Raw genomic sequence first — 18336 nt, 5'->3', positions numbered from 1 at the left:
ACTCAGCACTGAAGGTAAAGATCAAATAAACAACACAATGGAAACAGCACTCCAGGTATTGATCAATTGAATAAGACATACAAATCCTATATTTGCAGGTAAACATAAATAATGTATGAAAACATAGCAGATACAGATCCACAGAATGACACAAAACCCAGCTTTGCAGGTATATATGAATTGGAATTCACATAAAAACTCTGCATTAAAGGTATAGATAAAACCCCCTAAATTACAGGCATAGATCACAGGTCGCACACCCCAAAGCCAACTCTGGCGTCCACATTGCCCACATAGAACCCGACCAGCACCCAAATTACACACACATAGGACCAGCATGAGTCAACTTTGTCCCCAAACAGCTGAGCGTACGCCATCTTTGTCCCCTAAACAGGCTACCTGTGCCATCTTTGCTTTTTTGACAAATACAATAATAGACCTATGATTCACACAAACACTTTTACAGTCAATCACTTTCATTCACACAATCATTTATTCTTTCACACAAAATATTTACACATATTCATTAATGCATCCATACATTAATCCATTCATTCTCTCTCTCTGACTCTTTATTAACAAATTACAGTCGAGAGTGAGCCAACTTTGTCCCCAAACAGCCCGCCCTGACACCAGTACAGGCTCTGCCACACCAACACCCAAACACACACACCAACACAGGCCCTGCCACACCGACACCCAAACCCACACACACCAGGACAGGCCCTGCCACACCGACACCCAGACACACACACCAGGACAGGCCCTGCCACACCGACACCCAAACACACACAGCAGGACAGGCTCTGCCACACCAACACCCAAACACACACCAGGACAGGCCCTGCCACATCGACACGCAGACACACACACCAGGACAGGCTCTGCCACACTGACACCCAAACACACACACACCAGGACAGGCCCTGCCACACTGACACCCAAACACACACACACCAGGACAGGCCCTGCCACATCAACACCCACACCCACCAGGACAGGCTCTGCCACACCTACCCCCAAACACACACATACACCAGGACAGGCTCTGCCACACCCGCATCCAAAACGCTTTCCACACTGGTTTGCTGTTTGTTTGTCCTTCCCCCTTGTGTATTGATGCCCCAGCCAGCCCCCCTTTGGTTTTAATGTATTTCCCCCCACACCCTTGTGTATTGCCCCATGTCGATTTGTGCCCCCAGCCAGCCCCCTTTGTAAATTATGCCCCAACACCCTTGTGTATTGATTTATGTGACGTCCCCCTCCCTTGTGTATTGATGCCTCCCTTTGCATTGTTAATTACTATTGTATATTGAACCCAGCCACCCACCCCCACCTTTGTGTATTGATTTATGTGGTGCCCCAAGCACCCTGTTGTGTACTTATAACCCCTAGCCACCCCCATTTTGTATTTAATTGTTGTCCCAATGCAGCCCCCCCTTTGAATATGCCTCCCCTTCCTCAACTTTTTAATTTTTTTTAATACTTATGTTTTTGCTGCCATCCTTCACTGCTGCTGTCCTCCAACGTGCTCTTCTACCTGTCACGAGGAACTGTTCCGTGTGACCCCGCCCCCTTGATCAGCCCATCACATTGACGATGTGACGTGCTGCTCAAGGGGGCGGAGTCACATGGAACAGGACACTGGGCGGCACTGTGCAGGCACGTTGGCCGCTTAATGATTTTAAAGCGGCCAGCATGTCTTACCGCCGCTTAAGGACTCACAGCCACATCGGCTGCAATGGCATCTCAGTGCTGCGGGCATTAAAGACAGCCCTGGAGTGGCCACTTAAATGGGCGGCCGTTTAATGTAGATTCAGGGCGGCCCGCGTCTATAATAAAAAAAAAAACGACGGCGTTTCAATTGGGGGGGCACAGCATGCTGTCGTCGCCACTGTCCCCCCCCCCCGTTTGCCCTATCTTTGAGCGCGGTCAGTCCAATTTACCGGGCTGGCCGGGGTCCATTGACTTGCATGGTTGAATGCAGTACCTGTATTAAACCTGCAAGTAGAGTCAGAGTTCTCTAGAGGGTCTGGACTTTTTCAACTTTGTTACACTCACATTACAACATGGGCCTATCATTTTGCATAACTATTGTCACTATGAAAAAGAAAAATTGTATTTTAAATATCACAACATTTAAAGGGACTGGTTAACGCAGGGCTTGACAAATTTGTTGTGAATCTAGGTGCCAGCTAAAAAAGTTAGGAGCCAGGATTTTTTTTTTTTTTAAACTAACAGTTGGTCAGGAGTGATCTGATCATCATCAGCCCACTTACTAAACTCACAGCATTTGACCTGGAAGCACCCTGGACTTCCAGGTCAGTGCTGTGTTTTGTTTTTTTAAATTAACCCCTAAAATCCCACGATCGCGGCACTGAAGGGGTTAACGCTGCACTCTCGCTCTCATGGAGCGAACAGGCAGCAGGGGGATGTTGTGTCAGGTCCCCACACTTGCGTGGGGACCCAATCAACACTCATCCCCCTTTCCTGAAGCTGCCTGTGGCAGCAGAAAATGCGATTGCTGGTATTCCAGCAACCGCGTTTTCAGCCTACAGAATCACTCCGTGGGAGCGCCCCCCGCGATCACAGGCTGACAAACACCTAGGCAAACCAGCAATTGTGTATTCAGTCTACAGAATCACTCCGTGGGAGTGATCACAGGCTCGGGGAGGCTGTGCTAGACTGCCCAGACACCTGGGCAGACAGACAGCAGCAGCACCCCCGCGATCACCACCACCGATTGTGGTGACATGGGGGCATTTTTGGGGGATTTAACAAGCTGACAAACACCTAGGCACCAGGACAAAATTCTCAGTCGCCATGGCGACCTGGGATTTGTCGAACCCTGGGTTAACGTCTCCGGAAGCCTCACCAAAGCACTCTGCATATCAGCCATCATCATACCTGGGAAATCTCCAGGTTTGCCCAGAGATTGCCAGGTGAAGCACTGCTTCTCCGGTTCAAGACCCGAATCCTCTGGGTCGCGGTAGCAGGATCTTGACACACCCCGCTCCCTGCCCATCTTCCATTTAAATGGGTGTGTTTCCTGCCAGCATCGGGGGGGGGGGGGGAACGACACCTCCCGCCGGCGTCGGTGGGCAGTCCTGACCGTGTCCCGCAAGGGAAGGCTCCAGGTAGCCGGAGCCCAGAAGGTCCCACGTATGGCCATCATGTAGCACGAACCTCATAAAATGATTAATAAAAAGTTTAAGAAAGTTATGCATTTATAATGCGATGGTCCTTTTATTTTAGATACTCAAATGTAAATTGCATGCATCAAAGTATAGCTATCATCACGTTAGGTAGTTTTAGATGACTATTAATGGCATATAAAACATTTTACAGTTCATAAAAAAAAAAAATAAAAGAAAAAAATGAGGGGTCTACTTCATTTACAGATAATGAGTGGCTTTTTGATTAATGATAAGTTTTTATTATTAACTGTTACTACTGATGTGTGAATAATATGAATTTATATATGGGTATGGCTAAGAATACGCAGATAAGTGATCTCAACCAATAAAACATTTTTAAACTAAATCAAATTAGGTAAGTATTAACTACTTAAAATACAACATTATGACGAATTTTCTAGGTCACACATTCTCTGTATCACATATTATTGATATACTCCAGCACTTGTAATTAAAAAAAAAATCATTTGGGAAGAAAAAATTTTTATAACATGACAAGAGGCTTCATATTTTGATATTTTCTCTTTACTTTCCTCAGTGCAGCCTAATTTAATTCTGACCACTTTTTCAAGGGTGGAAGAGAATAAACAGAAGGTATTGTCCAGTGGGTCACAGTTATAAAAACCAAGGAACAACACGGTTCTCCGAGTGGTCCCTGCCAGATGACCCTGCTCAGTATGTGCACTGCTGGGCGAGAAAACCTCTGGACAAGGATGTTTCCCCAACCGCATTCAGGCAGAATGCCCCAGACCGTCTCTTCCGGATAAAGTAATGGCGACTCCAGTTTTTGACAACGCAGTGGGTGTGTTCATGTCCCATTCTGGAAGGGATCATCGGAAAGGTATCGAAAAAGGTTTGCTGTCTACCCAGGATAAGCTCCTAGATATCTCGGGATCCCAAATTAAGCAACTTAGTTACCAAGGAATTGGGTGCTAGAGCAGACAGTCTTGTATAGCAAACCTTTCTTCAAGGAGTTTCAAAAGGAAAAAGAAGGCGAGTTCAAACCAGTCATCAATCTTCATCAGCTCAATTAATCTGTGGTAATTCGGCACTTCAATATGGAGGATATCCATTTACTGAGAAATTGCATCCATAAAGATAATTCGTTGACCTGCCTGGACCTCAAGGATGTGTACCTTTCAGTCCCCATCGCAGACGAATGTCACCAATACCTACATTTCAGGTGGAAGGGCCAGACAGGTCTGTGCCGGAACCCCCTGGTCCCCCGAATGGGTACCTCCGTTAATATCTTCTTCCTAACTCACACAAGAACTGTGTAGGGGCACACTCCAAAGCATCGACTCTCTAGTCACCAAATCACTAGCCAAAGCATTATGCAGGGTGAGAAACTATATCAATTATCAACTAGATTGTAAGCTTGTTTGAACATGGCCCTCCTCCACCGTTGCCTCTGTAGGTCAATTTGTTATGTTACATACTACTTGTTATGTCCTGTCTACTCATTGTACAGCGCTATGGAATTTGATGGCGCTATATAAAACAAATAATAACAACATAGTGGAATACAATGGAGGAAGGACAGGGAAAGACTGATTTAAAGAAGTCCCCTGTACCAGGGGGAAAATCAATAGAAACTGACCCCTATACCAGGGCTTGACAAATTTGTTGTGAATCTAGGCGCCAGCTAAAAAAAGTTAGGAGCCAGGATTTTTTTAAAACTAACAGTTGGTTAGGAGTGATCTGATCATCATCAGCCCACTTACTAAACTCACAGCATTTCACCTGGAAGCACCCTGGACTTTCAGGTCAGTGCTGGTTTTTTTTTTTGGTTTTTTTTTTTTTAACTCTTTCAATGCTGATGTTCCATTGGAGCACAGCATTGCCTGATTTAGCCCCTACAAGCTTGTGGGGACAAATGTTAACCCCTGCAATGCCACGAATGTGTTATACACAATTGTGGAATTGAAGGGGTTAACGCTGCACTGACGCTCTCATGGAGCGATCGGGCAGCAGGGGAGGGTTGGGGCTGGTCTCCCCACTCATGTGGAGACCAAAGAACCCTCTTCCCTGGCAGCTGGGACGCAATTGCTGGTATATAGATCAGCCATTGCAGGGGAAGTCTCTTTCATGACTGCTGTAGGCTTCCATGCCTACAGGAATCAAAGGACTTGTGGGGGCTCGTTTTTGCCATTTCTGGTCTGCCTGGTCTGCTTCCAGGCAGACCACCAGCAGCAGAGCCCCGTACAAAACGGGAATTAACCTCTAAAATGCCGCAGCATTGAAGGGGTTAACGCTGCACTTTCCCTCTCATGGAGCGGTCAGGCAGCAGGGGGGATGTTGTGTCAGCTCCCCACACTTGTGTGGGGACCTAATCAACACACAACCACCTTCACGCGATTGCTGGTTTTCCTGCAACCGCGTTTTCAGCTTACAGGATCACTCCGTGGGAGTGATCTCAGGCTCGGGGGCGGGCTCCGAGTTGCTGTGCTGTCTGCCCAGACTCCTGGGCAGACAGCAGCAGCGCCCCCGTGTGGTGACACGGGGGTAATTTTTTGTGGATGTAACAGGCTGACAAACACCTAGGCGCCAGGACAGAATTCTGTCGCCATGGCGACCTGGGATTTGTCGAGCCCTGCCCTATACCTACACACAGAAGTCTTTACAAGGCCAGGGCCCATAGTCTGTAGGCAGGAGGTTGGCTCTTCAGGGGCCCCAGTGATGGAGGGTTCTGTCACAATGTCAATTTACGTGCCTTTCATTCGGCCTAAGTTTAGGCCCTCTGTGTTTCACCAAGTTGATGAAGCTAGTTATGGCCCACCCAAGAACCAAATGTCATCATATCATCTATCTATACAATCTTCTTCTCTTTTGCGATGGAATCTCCAGACTACAAGATCAGATACGATACACCATTCATCTACTACAATCTATTTCTCCAGCCAGGATAGTGCAATTTCTAGGATTCAAAATAGACTCTTCGACTTGCACACTTAGTGTACCTCGGGCAAAGGTTGCAGCTACACAAAAGTGGACAAGTCGCATGGATCATGTTCTCCTAAGGCATCTCTCCACCCTGGTAGGGCTTCTATCATCGTCCATTCAGGTGATTTTTCTGGGTCCCCTTCACTATTGGGCCATCCATGCTGAAGGCTTTACGTGATGATGAATTATGTGTGAAAAACGTCATGCGCTTACGAAGGGGAACAACGCGTCTTAACAGAGCCCCGGACCCCTCCTATTGAGCTGGTGCATTCTCAGTAAGCGCCGAAGGAGGAACCGCCCACCCCTCGCGAAAGGAGTGGATCTCATGGACTGACTAAAAAAGCAGATGTTCCCGTTATCCTTAAGGTTCACCCACTGCAACCTACTTGGAGGCACATCTAAAAATGCCCCCACAAAGGGGCATAGGAACAGACTGGCCAAAATGGGGGGGGGGGGCTAACTTCCCAAATGTGGCCCTCGCCCTCAAACAATGGTATCACTGTACTCCGGAGGAGATGTTGCTGAACACATATTGGAGTGTTTGACAGTGACATATACCAGGAGCTATGAATTCATACCTGAAGTACAATTTGTACTTTATTAGTACACCTGTTCAATTTCTTATTAACACAAATAGCTAACCAGCCAACCACATGGCAGCAACTCAATACATTTAGGCATGTAGACATGGTCAAGACAACTTGCTGAAGTTCAAACAGAGAATCAGAATGGGGAAGAAAAGGCATTTAAGTGACTTTGAACGTGGCATGGTTGTTGGTGCCAGACAGGCTAGTCTGAGTATTTCAGAAACTGCTGATCTACTGGGATTTTCACACACCACCATCTCTAGGGTTTACAGAGAATGGTCCAAAAAAAAATTGTGAGCAGCAGTTGTGTGAACAAAATTGCCTTGTTGATGTCAGAGGTCCGAGGAGAATGGGCCAGACTGGTTCGAGATGACAGACACCAGGTGCCACTCCTGTCAGCTAAGAACAGGAAACTGAGACTACAATTTGCACCGGCTCACTAAAATTGGACAATGGAAGACTGGTGCCTGATCTTACATGACATTTATTTATAAAATCGCCGGCAGATTCTGCAGCACTGTGACAATCAGTAGAACAATTTAAAATCACACACAACAAAAAGCTGGTACAAAGGAGAAGAGAGCCCTGCTCTTGCGAGCTTACAATCTAGTCGGTGGTTGAGAGGGAGACAATAGGAGACGACTGCTTGGATGGGGATGAGTTGATCTGGTTCCGATGATATGTTGAAGCTGTTGATTATTCAGACGGATGAGAGTATTGGGAAGGAATGCTGTACGCTTCCCGGAAAGGGTGGGTTTTCAGAAAGGTTTTGAAAGTTGCATACGAGGTAGAAAGTCTGAAGGAACAGTGAAGGGAATTCCACAGGATGGGTGTGGTGCGAGTGAAATCCTGAATACGGGAGTGCGAAGAGGTAATAACAGCAGAAGATATAAGGGGGTGCAGAGTTGTTAAGAGCTCTATAGGTCAGGGTCAGAAGTTTATATTTTATTCTGAAGGGTATGGGGAGCCAATGAAGTGATTAACATAGTGGAGCAGCGGATGAGAAATGGTGGCAGAGAAAAATTAATCTAGCTGCAGTATTGAGGATGGACTGAAGCAATGAAAGGCGGGAGAGGGGGAGACCGGTTAGTAGGGAGTTGCAATAATCCAGGCGGGATATCACAAGGGAGTGGATTAGTAATTTGGTTGTTTCTTGTGTGAGGAACGGGCGGATTCGGGAGATGTTTTTCAGGTGTAGGCGGCAGGATTTGGTGAGGGACTGGATGTAGGGGATGAAGGAGAGAGCAGAGTTAAGGTATCATTTTATTTCACATGAAACTATGATCATAAATACCATATTTGCTCGATTATAAGACTAGGTTTTTTCCAGAGCAAATGCTCAAATAGGTCTGACTATGAGACGACTAAGATCCAGATCCCCCGCAGCTGCAGGGGACCTGGATCCTCCTGTCTCTCCCCCTCCCCACTTACCGGTACTTCTGAGTCCCCGGTGTGTAGCTGGGGCAGCGTGTAGATGTGGCATATAGGGGTATAAGGCATTTCTGGAGGCAGAGAGGCACATAGGGGGTCAAAAGGCATATCATGGGGCACAGTGGCATATAGGGTTAAAAGGCATATCATGGGGCACAGTGGCATTTAGCGGGTTAAAAGGCATATCATGGGGCACAGTGGCATATAGGGGGTATAAGGCATTTCTGGGGCAGATGTGCATAACTGGGGGGCAGGTTGGAAAATAGAAGGAAATAAAGCCAAAATATTTTAAAAAGAGATAGAGCTTTCCTTTTGATACCATAGTTGGATGATTAGCTGAAAATTTAGAATGAGAAATTTAGTAAAAACTAGCGAAAATTTGAAAAAAACAACAAATTTTGTAAAAATTTTCCCTCCGAATCCTCACAAAATTAGGTAAAGTGATGGAAAATCCCCTCCAAGTTTATCAATTCACGTGTCCTGATTTCAGAACCAGCACCAGGGAGCATATTATAAGGTGTACATTTTTTGTATAATTTTTATGCCTATGGCTTAACGGGTTTGGGGGTTGTGAACGGGGGCAGGAGAGTTATACTGGCTAGATGTTATGCTAGGGCAATGGGATGTGAGTTTTTTTAATTTTTTTTTAATTATCTTTTTTATATTTTATTTTTTTGTATTTTTTATATTTATATATATATATTTTTATTTTTTTTTACACAAAAAGGGTTAGAGGTCCTCTTGAACATGCCAGTGATGTCACAATGACATCACAGCTCACTTTTTTTTTTTATTATTTATATTTTAATGATTTTTTTATTATTATTTTTTAAATGAATAAACTTTTTTTTCTGCTTTTCTGTTTCAGGACGGGAGGGGGTGAGACATGGTTTCTCACTCCCCTCCCCGATCACCCTGTTATCTCTATGCAGGTCCTCACAGACGTGCATAGAGATTGCAGCGTCTGTGCCTCATCGGAGGACAGGATATCCCCTGTAGGGGATATCCTGCCCTCCCATGAACTTCCGGAAGGGAATGCCCGATCGGGCAGTTTGAAATGTAACAGCCTTCCGGCTTTCATGCCGGTGGTGGTTACATCAGATCGGACAGCAATGCCAGCTTCTGCTGTCAGTGGGGAGTCCAGGCTGATCTCCCGTGCAGCGGCAGGGATGCGTCCCTCACACTGCCCTAAGGCCTGGTCGTACCAGTACGTCCATAGGGGTTCCTTAATAGCCGTTTTTTGGACGTCCCGGTACGTCCATAGGGGATTGAAGGGGTTAAAGCAGGGGTTCTCAAACTGGAGGGCTGCAGTTTGAGAACCCCTGGGTTAAAGGATACTGTAGGCATCAAAACAACTTTAGCTAAATGAAGCAGTTTTGGTGTTAAAAGTGTCAGTGAACCTGTTACTTTTGTTAGATGCTGCACTTATTGTATGTTAAAACTTTTAGCTCAGTTCTTTGTTAATTTAATGTTCTATTTTATTTATCACTGTTGAATGAGCTGGTGCTCTACAAATAATATTAATATTCATCATGTTATATATTATAAATGCAACTTGGCAATCATATTTTGAAAATAAAGTTTTGTTTAAAAATGATATTTTCATTTTGAAGTGGCTGGCTGTGTAAAATTGGTACTTAGTTACACACACAAACACTCAGGGTCTGTTCACTGGTCTATTCACGGCGTCATGACCACCCGCACAACGGCACTCAGTGCGGAAGTTCTTCCCTTAGTAGCAGACAACCAGGACTTAGAGGATCCCAAAAGCAAGGAGGCCAAGTGCAGGCAGATATAGGTACTGAGTGAATGAAGGTGAAGGAATCTCCAGACGAACCCCACAGGCAGGCCAGAACAGAAGGGGTTAACACGGAAGGATGGATGGTCAGGAAAGCCGAACCGGTACACGGATCAGGTAGTCGTACAAGCCAGAGGGTCGAGACACGAAGCGGGAAGTCAGAAAAGCCGAACTGGTACACGGGAATCCAGGCAGAGGTACAGAATCACAATCCAGAGAGTAGTCAGGCAGGCAAAGGGTCAATGGCAACAAAGAAGAGATACACAGCAGCAATACAACGATAAGGACCACAACAGGGTGCAGGAGAAACGGATTTCCGGCTTTTTAAAACCGTTGCCAGTCTAAAACCCCACCTCCATGAAGACGTCACGGCCGAGCCTCCAGCCGTCCATCACCACCCCCACTCCAGCCGCGCCCCCAATGTTCCTGCAGCTGAAGCAGGGAGAAGAGATAAGTCCTCTGTCTGGGGAATCCCCAGACTTAACCCCTTGAGTTCCTGATGGCGACGGAGCCCCGGGACGCAGTCCGCTCGCCGGTGCAGAGAGCCGAGACATCGGGAACCCGGCGTCCGCGAGCAGCAATCCACCCAACATTGCATCGGATACCCAACATCTGAGGGAGGCAGTCTGCCCGCCAATGCCGGGAGCCGAGACCGTGAAACACAGTCTTGGTGTTTGGTTGTTGAAAACAATGGTGAAAATTGCAGATGTTCCAAGGGTGACAAACGTCGCAAAAGACATATCAGGGAAAGGGAGCTTTACTGATTAATCATCTCCTACCATAATTTTAATTTTTTTTTTTTCAGTGGCATGATTATTAGTGCCCCCCCAGTCTTGACTGTTGTATCTTAAGTGCCCCCCTATATATTGTTCCTAGAGTCGCCATTTCCTGTGTCTGCGTGTAATCTGAGTGCAAGGGGAAGTCCCTGCTTGCTTTTTGTGTTTTCTTATCAAATTGCTTGTTTACGTTTAAGCCATTTGAATTACAAGTCCTTCCTTTGATTATACATTATTAATCTAGCGAAGGTTGCCATCATCCTGGAGCGGCCAGTGTCTAAAACATTTTTTATTTTTTTTCGGGACCACCTAATACTACAGAAAGTTTGTCAACTACAGATCCTCTAGATTGTTAATTTGAGCAGGGCTCTCCCTACCCGATTCTGTAGATCAAATTATTACGTTACATACTACTTGTTATGCCCCACCATTTTTATGTCTCCCCTTTATATAGCACTACAGAATGTGATGGCATTATAAAAAGCAATAAATAATATAGTGACACTGCTAAACCCTTTAAGGACCTAACTAGAAAAGACCTCGAACGCAACATTGCCTGGTCTCTTGGTGTAATAAGGATTTCAGACAGTTCAGACACGTTAGGGAGCTCCATTGAACTGACGACTACAGAATTTACTAAAGGCTTTTTGGTCCACAGAAATGTTTTGATGTTCTCATTATGAGTGGGCCTACAAACGGTGGACAGCTAGGCAGATGAGCACTATGCGGCATGCAAAATTTGGAAACTCCTTGACCAGGAGGTAGGTTAAGCCACCACCGAAAAAGAACGTTTGGTATTGGTCTGTACAAACCCCTGGATACTATGAATACATCTCTCTCTGGTGCTTGCTCCCACGTCCACATAATTTAATCAGCCAGTATCAACAAAACAGGGACAATTTATAACTTGGCCTATTAATGCCATTATGAGAGACATACATGTAAGAATATAAAGTATTACATTTTATGCAAAAAATATTTTTGCTTTTTAAAATTTGAATCATGCATGTACATTGTTTTGCTGGCCAAACCAATTTGTCAAGCCCTGATCTGATACCTAACTATATCTATGCTGTATAAGTTAATTATTATATGGGTGAAAGAACTTTCTGCATTTATTGCTGCATTTATTTGCAGCTGCAACCTCACAATCAAGCTAGCATGCATTTGTACAGTTGACTCCTCTATCAAGAATGAACACTAAAGTAAGCCAAATAATACAAACAGAAGTCTCTACCATACCGCAAGACTGTGTTCGTGGCACATCTCAAATGAATGATTAAATTGTGCTATTCTGTTTTCAGTTTATTTTTCATATAGTGCCGACAATTTACGCAGAGCTTGAATTTATAACTACCGATTAAATTATATTTAATTACCGTATTTGCTTGATTAAAGGACAACCCTGAACATAAAACGACTCCCCCAGAATATGAATATTAATTTAGAAAAAAAGCCTGAATATAAGACTATACTATGAATTCACATGTAAACTATTTTTTCATATTTAATCAAATCTATGATAGAGAAAAATGCATTTTTCTCTATTTCCATTTGCCACTCTGCCCCCAGATATGCCTTTTTCCCCCCTATATGCCCCCTCCCCCGACTTTCCGATGCATCCCTAGACCTCTCCCCCGTGCTCCAGACTCCCTGGTGTCGAATTGGGGCAGCCGGCGGACATCTGTGCTGGGAGCTTCTATGACAGAGCTCCGGCGGAAGTGTTGGGTAGCAGCACATCGCGCAGACGTTTACCAGCTGCCAGAGAGGAGGTTCCAGGTCTCCTGCAGAGCTGCAGGGGATCCTCCTGGTAGCCGGTGAACGTCTGCGCGATGCGTGTACACAACCTCCGCATCAGTACTGCCACAGGAGCTTCTATGGTGGAGCACTGGAAGGTCATGTCACACCAGCAGCGGAGGTTGTCTGCACGTAGAGGGGATCCAGGTTCCCTGCAAGTCTTGTAGTCAGATTTCTATTTGATGGCCTCGAGTATAAAGACGAGGGGTGTTTTTCAGAGCATTTTCTCTTGAAAAAACCCTCATCTTATAATCGAGCAAATACAGTAGTTTAATTGTTTAGGCACAGACAGCAACTTAAGTGGTAAAACAAAAAAAAACTTCAGACGAAGGTATAACTCACATCTTAAAACTTTATGCACCATTATTTTTAATACCTGTTTAGCAAAAAAAATTGTATCCAGTCTGGAATCACAAACCACAGAACCTGCCGGTTCTTCACCTGGCTGCCACTTGAAGAGGAATATTAAGCCTTGGACCGGTCTGAAATGAGACAAAGTGGGTGGAAAAGGCAGAATTCATAAAAACAAATTTTAATACATTTTAATCTATAAAAATACAAGACAACCTCAACAAAGCATGCAGGTCAGTCCTGATAAAGGCACAAACCTTCCAATATTTATTTTTGGGATGTCAAAGGGAGACTTCTGACTTATAGCAGCACATTTGTGTTCATCATGTGGACTAACATAACCAGTTACGTATTCATTAATTTTTGTGCACAGGGATAGTTGCAATGATACACTAAAACCGAGCAACATCAAATCAATTATACTTAAAGCTAAATTCTAAATTTTACAGTTCAGTAGCATAAAAAGAGTTGCAAGAAAATAAACTGTTATAAACTGTTTGGACCTCCCACCTACCCTCAGTGTTTAACACCAGACAAAAAAAACAAACAAAAAAAAGTAAGAATTCTTACCTGGGAATTCCTTTTCCTTGTCCATTTCCAAGGTGGCACAGGTGAAGAAGGCTCCGCCTACCAGGTAGGGCAGGAATCTCTATAAAAAAAAGGAGACCTCCCCCTTCCTACCCAGTGTGGTTAAAAAGATAGACTCAGACGCAAAATAGTCAGCAAAAGATACATTTAATGGGTGGGAGCAAAAGTGTACCACCTTGGAAATGGACAAGGAAAAGGAATTCCCAGGTAAGAATTCTTACATTCCTTGCCATTCCAGGTGGCACAGGTGAAGATTTAGCAAGATAGGGAGGGAAGGATTTCAGTCTGAAGGACACAATGACCAAATTGAGACTCCTTAGAGAGATGAAGCCTGTAGAACCAGATTCTCCGGGGCCAGAAAGGAACAAAATGATTTTCAGAGGGCTTCCCTGAATTTTCCCGATTCCTGAAATATACGCTAGATCGAAGTCCCAAGTCTGCGAGAGTGCTTCCAGGGCTCGAGGTCGACCGACTGGTGAAAGAAAAAAACTCCTCTACCTGTTTGTTCAGATATGTGGCCATCAGGTCTATCTGAGGAGTGCCCCATTTCCTTGTGATAAAGGTAAAGACCCCCTTGTTTAAGGACCATTCTCCCGGAAGCACCGATTGTCTGCTAAGGTAGTCTGCTTCCTGATTCGAGGAACTTTGACATGAACCGCAGAGAGGGCGCAGTGACTGAACTCTGCCCATCCGCAGATTCGAGCGGTCAGGGTCTGCAGGCCCCTGCTTCTTGTGCTGCCTTGTTTGGAGAGGTAGGCCACGACGGTGACATTATCCGAAAGGACCCTGATAGAACCTGAGAGCCCTCCAGACCGCCAGCAGTTCTAGGTGATTGATGTGCAGCTTTGATTCTTGTGGAGACCATGTCCCCTGGGTGATTTTGTTTCCCATAACTGCTCCCCAGCCTCTCGCCTGCCAAGGGAGTCCCTGCGAGAGATTCCTGGCCACCAGCCACCATCAGAGTGATGCTAGGACGAAAGGGGAGAGAAGGACCTTCTTGTGTAAAGACGTCACGGAGCAGTCCCAGTGGTCTAGCAAAAATCATAAGGCCGATTAATGACATGATGGATCTGATGGACACCTTGTTTTTTTAGGATCGTGCGTGTGAATTCCCTCAATCTTCCGATCTTGCCCCCAGGGAAAAACGTCTTCTGTCCGTGTGAGTCGAGAATCATCCCCAGGAAGGTAAGCCGTCTGTTTGGAAGCAACTGAGACTTTTGAAAGTTGACTAGCCATCCCAGACTCTGGAGGATCCAAAGAGATACCGCTAGATGGGACTGGAGTAAGCTTACCGAGGCCGCTATGAGGAGCCAAACGTCCAGGTATGGGACTACTTTTATGCCCTTCTGCCTCAGGAAGGCCACGACAACAGACATGAGCTTCGTGAAAATTCGTGATGCTGAAGCAATTCCAAATGGAAGGGCCTGAAATTGGTAGTGACTAATTCCCTGAGGAAATGGTACAGCCAGTCGGAAGAATCTTTGATGGTCTCTTCTGATGGGAACGTGTAAGTAGGCATCACGAATGTCTATAGTGACCAGGAAGTCCCCTGGAGAAATAATCTCTGTGGCGGATGTCAGGGAGTCCATACGAAACCTGTTGTATCTTATGCAGGCGTTGACTGACTGTAGGTTGATAATCAGCCTGAACGTCCTTGATGGCTTTGGCACAACGAAAAAGTGAGAGTAGGATCCTTCCCCTATTTCGTGATGAGGAACTGGAACCAGAGCCCTCTTGTGAATGAAGTCTTTGAGTGTGGAGAAAAAAACCTGATCTTTTCCAAGGGTCTGCAGGGGGCGTGGACAGAAAAAATTCTGGGTAGGCAGGTGAGTAAGCTCCAATGCATAGCCTTGCTTGATGATGCGTAGGACCCAGGGGTCTGAAGTTATCTCTTCCCAGGCGCGAATAAAGAAGGTTAACCTGACTCCCACCTGAAGACGACTGGCGTCAGAATCTCCCTGCCTTATTGTCCTTGCCTCTTCCCCTACCTCTCTGGAATCTACCTCTTACGTAGGGTTTACCCCGAAAGGACTGGTAGTCTTGTCTTGAGGACGTGGGCCTGTAGGACTCTCTCTTGGAGCTCTGAAGTAGTTTGACCTGAAACTAGTACTTGTCCCCCGTAGTGGATTCCAGGATTGTGTCAAGATTGCTTCCGAAGAGATGGTTCCCCTGAAATGAAATGCTGCAAAGCTTATGTTTTGAGGCATTATCTGCCGCCCACGATTTGAGCCAGAGAGCTCGTCTAGAAACAGCCGACAACGCTGTGGCTTTAGCAGAAATACGAACAGATTCGAAAGTTCGCTGCAGCGGCTTCAAATGAACTTTTAGTGGCATTTTCAGCCCTCCTGTCCATGGGATCCTTGAAATGGGACGTTTTCTTTTTGGCCTTGGCTACCGCAGCATCCACCTGTGGAAGTTCCCAGGCATCTGAGGCCTTTTTATCGAATGGATAAAAGCTTTTTAATTCTAGTGGAAGTGAGAAATCTCCTGCCTGGGTATTTCCACTGATCCACGATAATAGCTGAAAGGGAATCATGCACTGGAAAGGTCTGAGGTTTCCTGGAATGACCCTGAGAAGGATCTGGTTTCGAATCTGGTACTTCATCCTGTAAGTTCAAGGTAGATCTGACTGCATTGATGAGTTTTCCTGTTTCTTCTACTGGGAAGAAAAATCTTTCCTCTTTAATTTCCCCTTCCTCGTCCGAAGACTGGGGGTCGTTCGAATGGAAATCAAACTCGGAAAATGGAACCGAATAATCCTCCGGAGCATCTGGGAGGAAATTAGGTGGACCCTGTTGGTAAGGTTTTTGCCGAGGCACAGACCCGTGAGCAGAGTTTACCATGGCCTGAAAACAGTCAAAGGTAGACTGAAGTTCCCCTTTCAACCAGGAAGTAAATTCAGATGTGGGTGCCTCTTTAGGCCGAGAGCAGGAGCTGCACATTTTGGCCGATGGGTCATGCAGGGTCTTTTTGCAAGACGAGCAGGCTTTATGTTTAGTCTTCCCCACAGACTAAACTCTCAGGAGGGTTGTCTGGATTTTTTTCTGACATGTCTGAGGGAAAACAAAAAAACACAAAAGGTATAAATCTGAGTCTATCTTTTTAACCACACTGGGGAGGAAGGGGGAAGTCTCCTTTTTATATAGAAGCCTTCTTCACCTGTGCCACCTGGAATGGCAAGGAAAAAACATTTAGCATGTGGGCAATGTGCTATCTGGAAATGACATGGAAAATAAATTCTCAGATAAGAATATTCTTTTTCCATATCTAGTAGCATCAGATGTAACAAAATGCCAAGTAAGGATAATGAAACCCCATCCTCAAAGAACTTTTACAACATATCCATCATAGAGTGTGCCCTGAAACTCGACCACTCTTCTAGCTAAAATGAGAGCCACCAGCAGAACAGTCATTAAATGATTTAATTATCGATTGGGTAAAGTCTGGTTACAAATCCCAGGCTACCAGAAAAATACTTCCTCATGGTCAAATTCTGCCTACTGTCTTCAAAATGCATCTTGCCCATGGATGCAAAGTCAGTGGCCTATTAAAAGTAGCAGTTGGTAAGATTTTCTTTGAATCTGTTCATCAGAAGACCTAAATTCTGCTGAAGGAAAAGTTCACGATGATCAAAAGTCTGTCAGATCAGAGGGTCTGAAGAATTTTGGAGTAAGAAGCATGGGTTAAAATCGGTGGTCCCCACTCCTGACTCCTCTTTGGCAGCAAATATTCTCTGCCGTACGCTCCATTCTCCACATTCGTCTAGAACCTTTACCTGAAACTGCTCTTCATTTGTTTCCAGACCCTCCCCCAAATGAAAATTGCTCATCCACATATTCCTAGCTGCTAACCTCTTGATCGTCATAGCATTCTGGAAAAGACGTCTCATACCGCCTCACATACACCTCTCCGCTTTCACCAGGTTTGGGCACCTTGGCTCCAATATGATAGCGGAATACCGCCTATTCTCTAGCTTCTCTATGCCCACACCATACCTCAACTCACCAATCGCGCACACACCAGCCGCGCCTGACCAGCCGCCAACTCTCCACCTGCTGAGTCTTATCACCTTTCACACATACGAGGGACCCTCCTCCTCTTGCTGTGTCATTTATGATTGCACGTTCTCTGGACCAGGTTCAGGTCCCCTGACCTCCAATCCTACTTGTCACATACCACACAACGATATGTTCCGTAGTTTCTGTTCACATTGTTTGCCCGACTGTTTTAACTTTGTTATTTTTTCTTTTTCTTCTGTGAGTGGCTCAATTACACCATTGGCTGCATACGCAAACCTCAGTCAGCCTTTTCTCTACCGCTGCTCACTCCTTGAAATAAAACTGAAAAATCTCAGATCTGGTTATTTCCAATGTTACATACCAGTTTTATTGGTAAGTGGTCCAAGGAAAGAAAAGCTGTGAAACAGCGACAGGGTCACGGGTGCCCATGGTGACCCCTGTCCACCGCTAAAAGCACTTACAATGGGTACACGATCATAAGAACTGAACCATGGAGCAATTGAAGAAAGTGGCCTGGTCTGATGAATCACATTTTTTTTTTTTAAATCACGTGGATAGCTGGGTGCGCGTGGGTCACTTACCTAGAGAACATATGGCACCAGGATGCATCCATGAATCCCACCTTGCAACTTACAGGACTTAAATGATCTGCTGCTAACATCTTGGGGCAAGATGCCACGGAGCACCATCAGAGGTCTAGTGGAGTCCATGCCTCGACAGTTTGGCGGCAAAAGGGGGACCTATGCAATATTAGGCAGGTGGCCATAATGTTATGGCTGATCGGTGTGTGTTTGTGCGTGCATATATAATATATATATATATGCGCGTGTGTGTACTAATAAGATCTAT

At 45.4% G+C, this 18336-nt stretch overlaps 1 protein-coding gene across 1 annotated transcript in view; it reads right to left on the bottom strand.

The window, feature by feature from the left end:
* The window catches only part of LOC149272838 (ubiquitin carboxyl-terminal hydrolase isozyme L5-like), a gene marked incomplete at its 3' end in the record, with an annotated part of 113781 nt that overhangs the window by 59745 nt on the left and 35700 nt on the right, over window positions 1–18336 (bottom strand). Inside the window, exon 3 of the mRNA XM_089506678.1 lies at window positions 12906–13011. Within this exon, the coding sequence (XP_089362804.1) occupies window positions 12906–13011 (106 nt within the window). The remainder of the gene's footprint in view (window positions 1–12905; window positions 13012–18336) is intronic.

Source organism: Sceloporus occidentalis, unplaced genomic scaffold, assembly GCF_023333645.1.
Source record: "Sceloporus occidentalis isolate IW3139 unplaced genomic scaffold, rSceOcc1.0.p SCAF_412, whole genome shotgun sequence".
Lineage (NCBI taxonomy): Eukaryota > Metazoa > Chordata > Lepidosauria > Squamata > Phrynosomatidae > Sceloporus > Sceloporus occidentalis.
The sequence above is the reverse complement of the archived record's forward strand: the minus strand, read 5'-3'. Positions and strand labels throughout refer to the sequence as shown.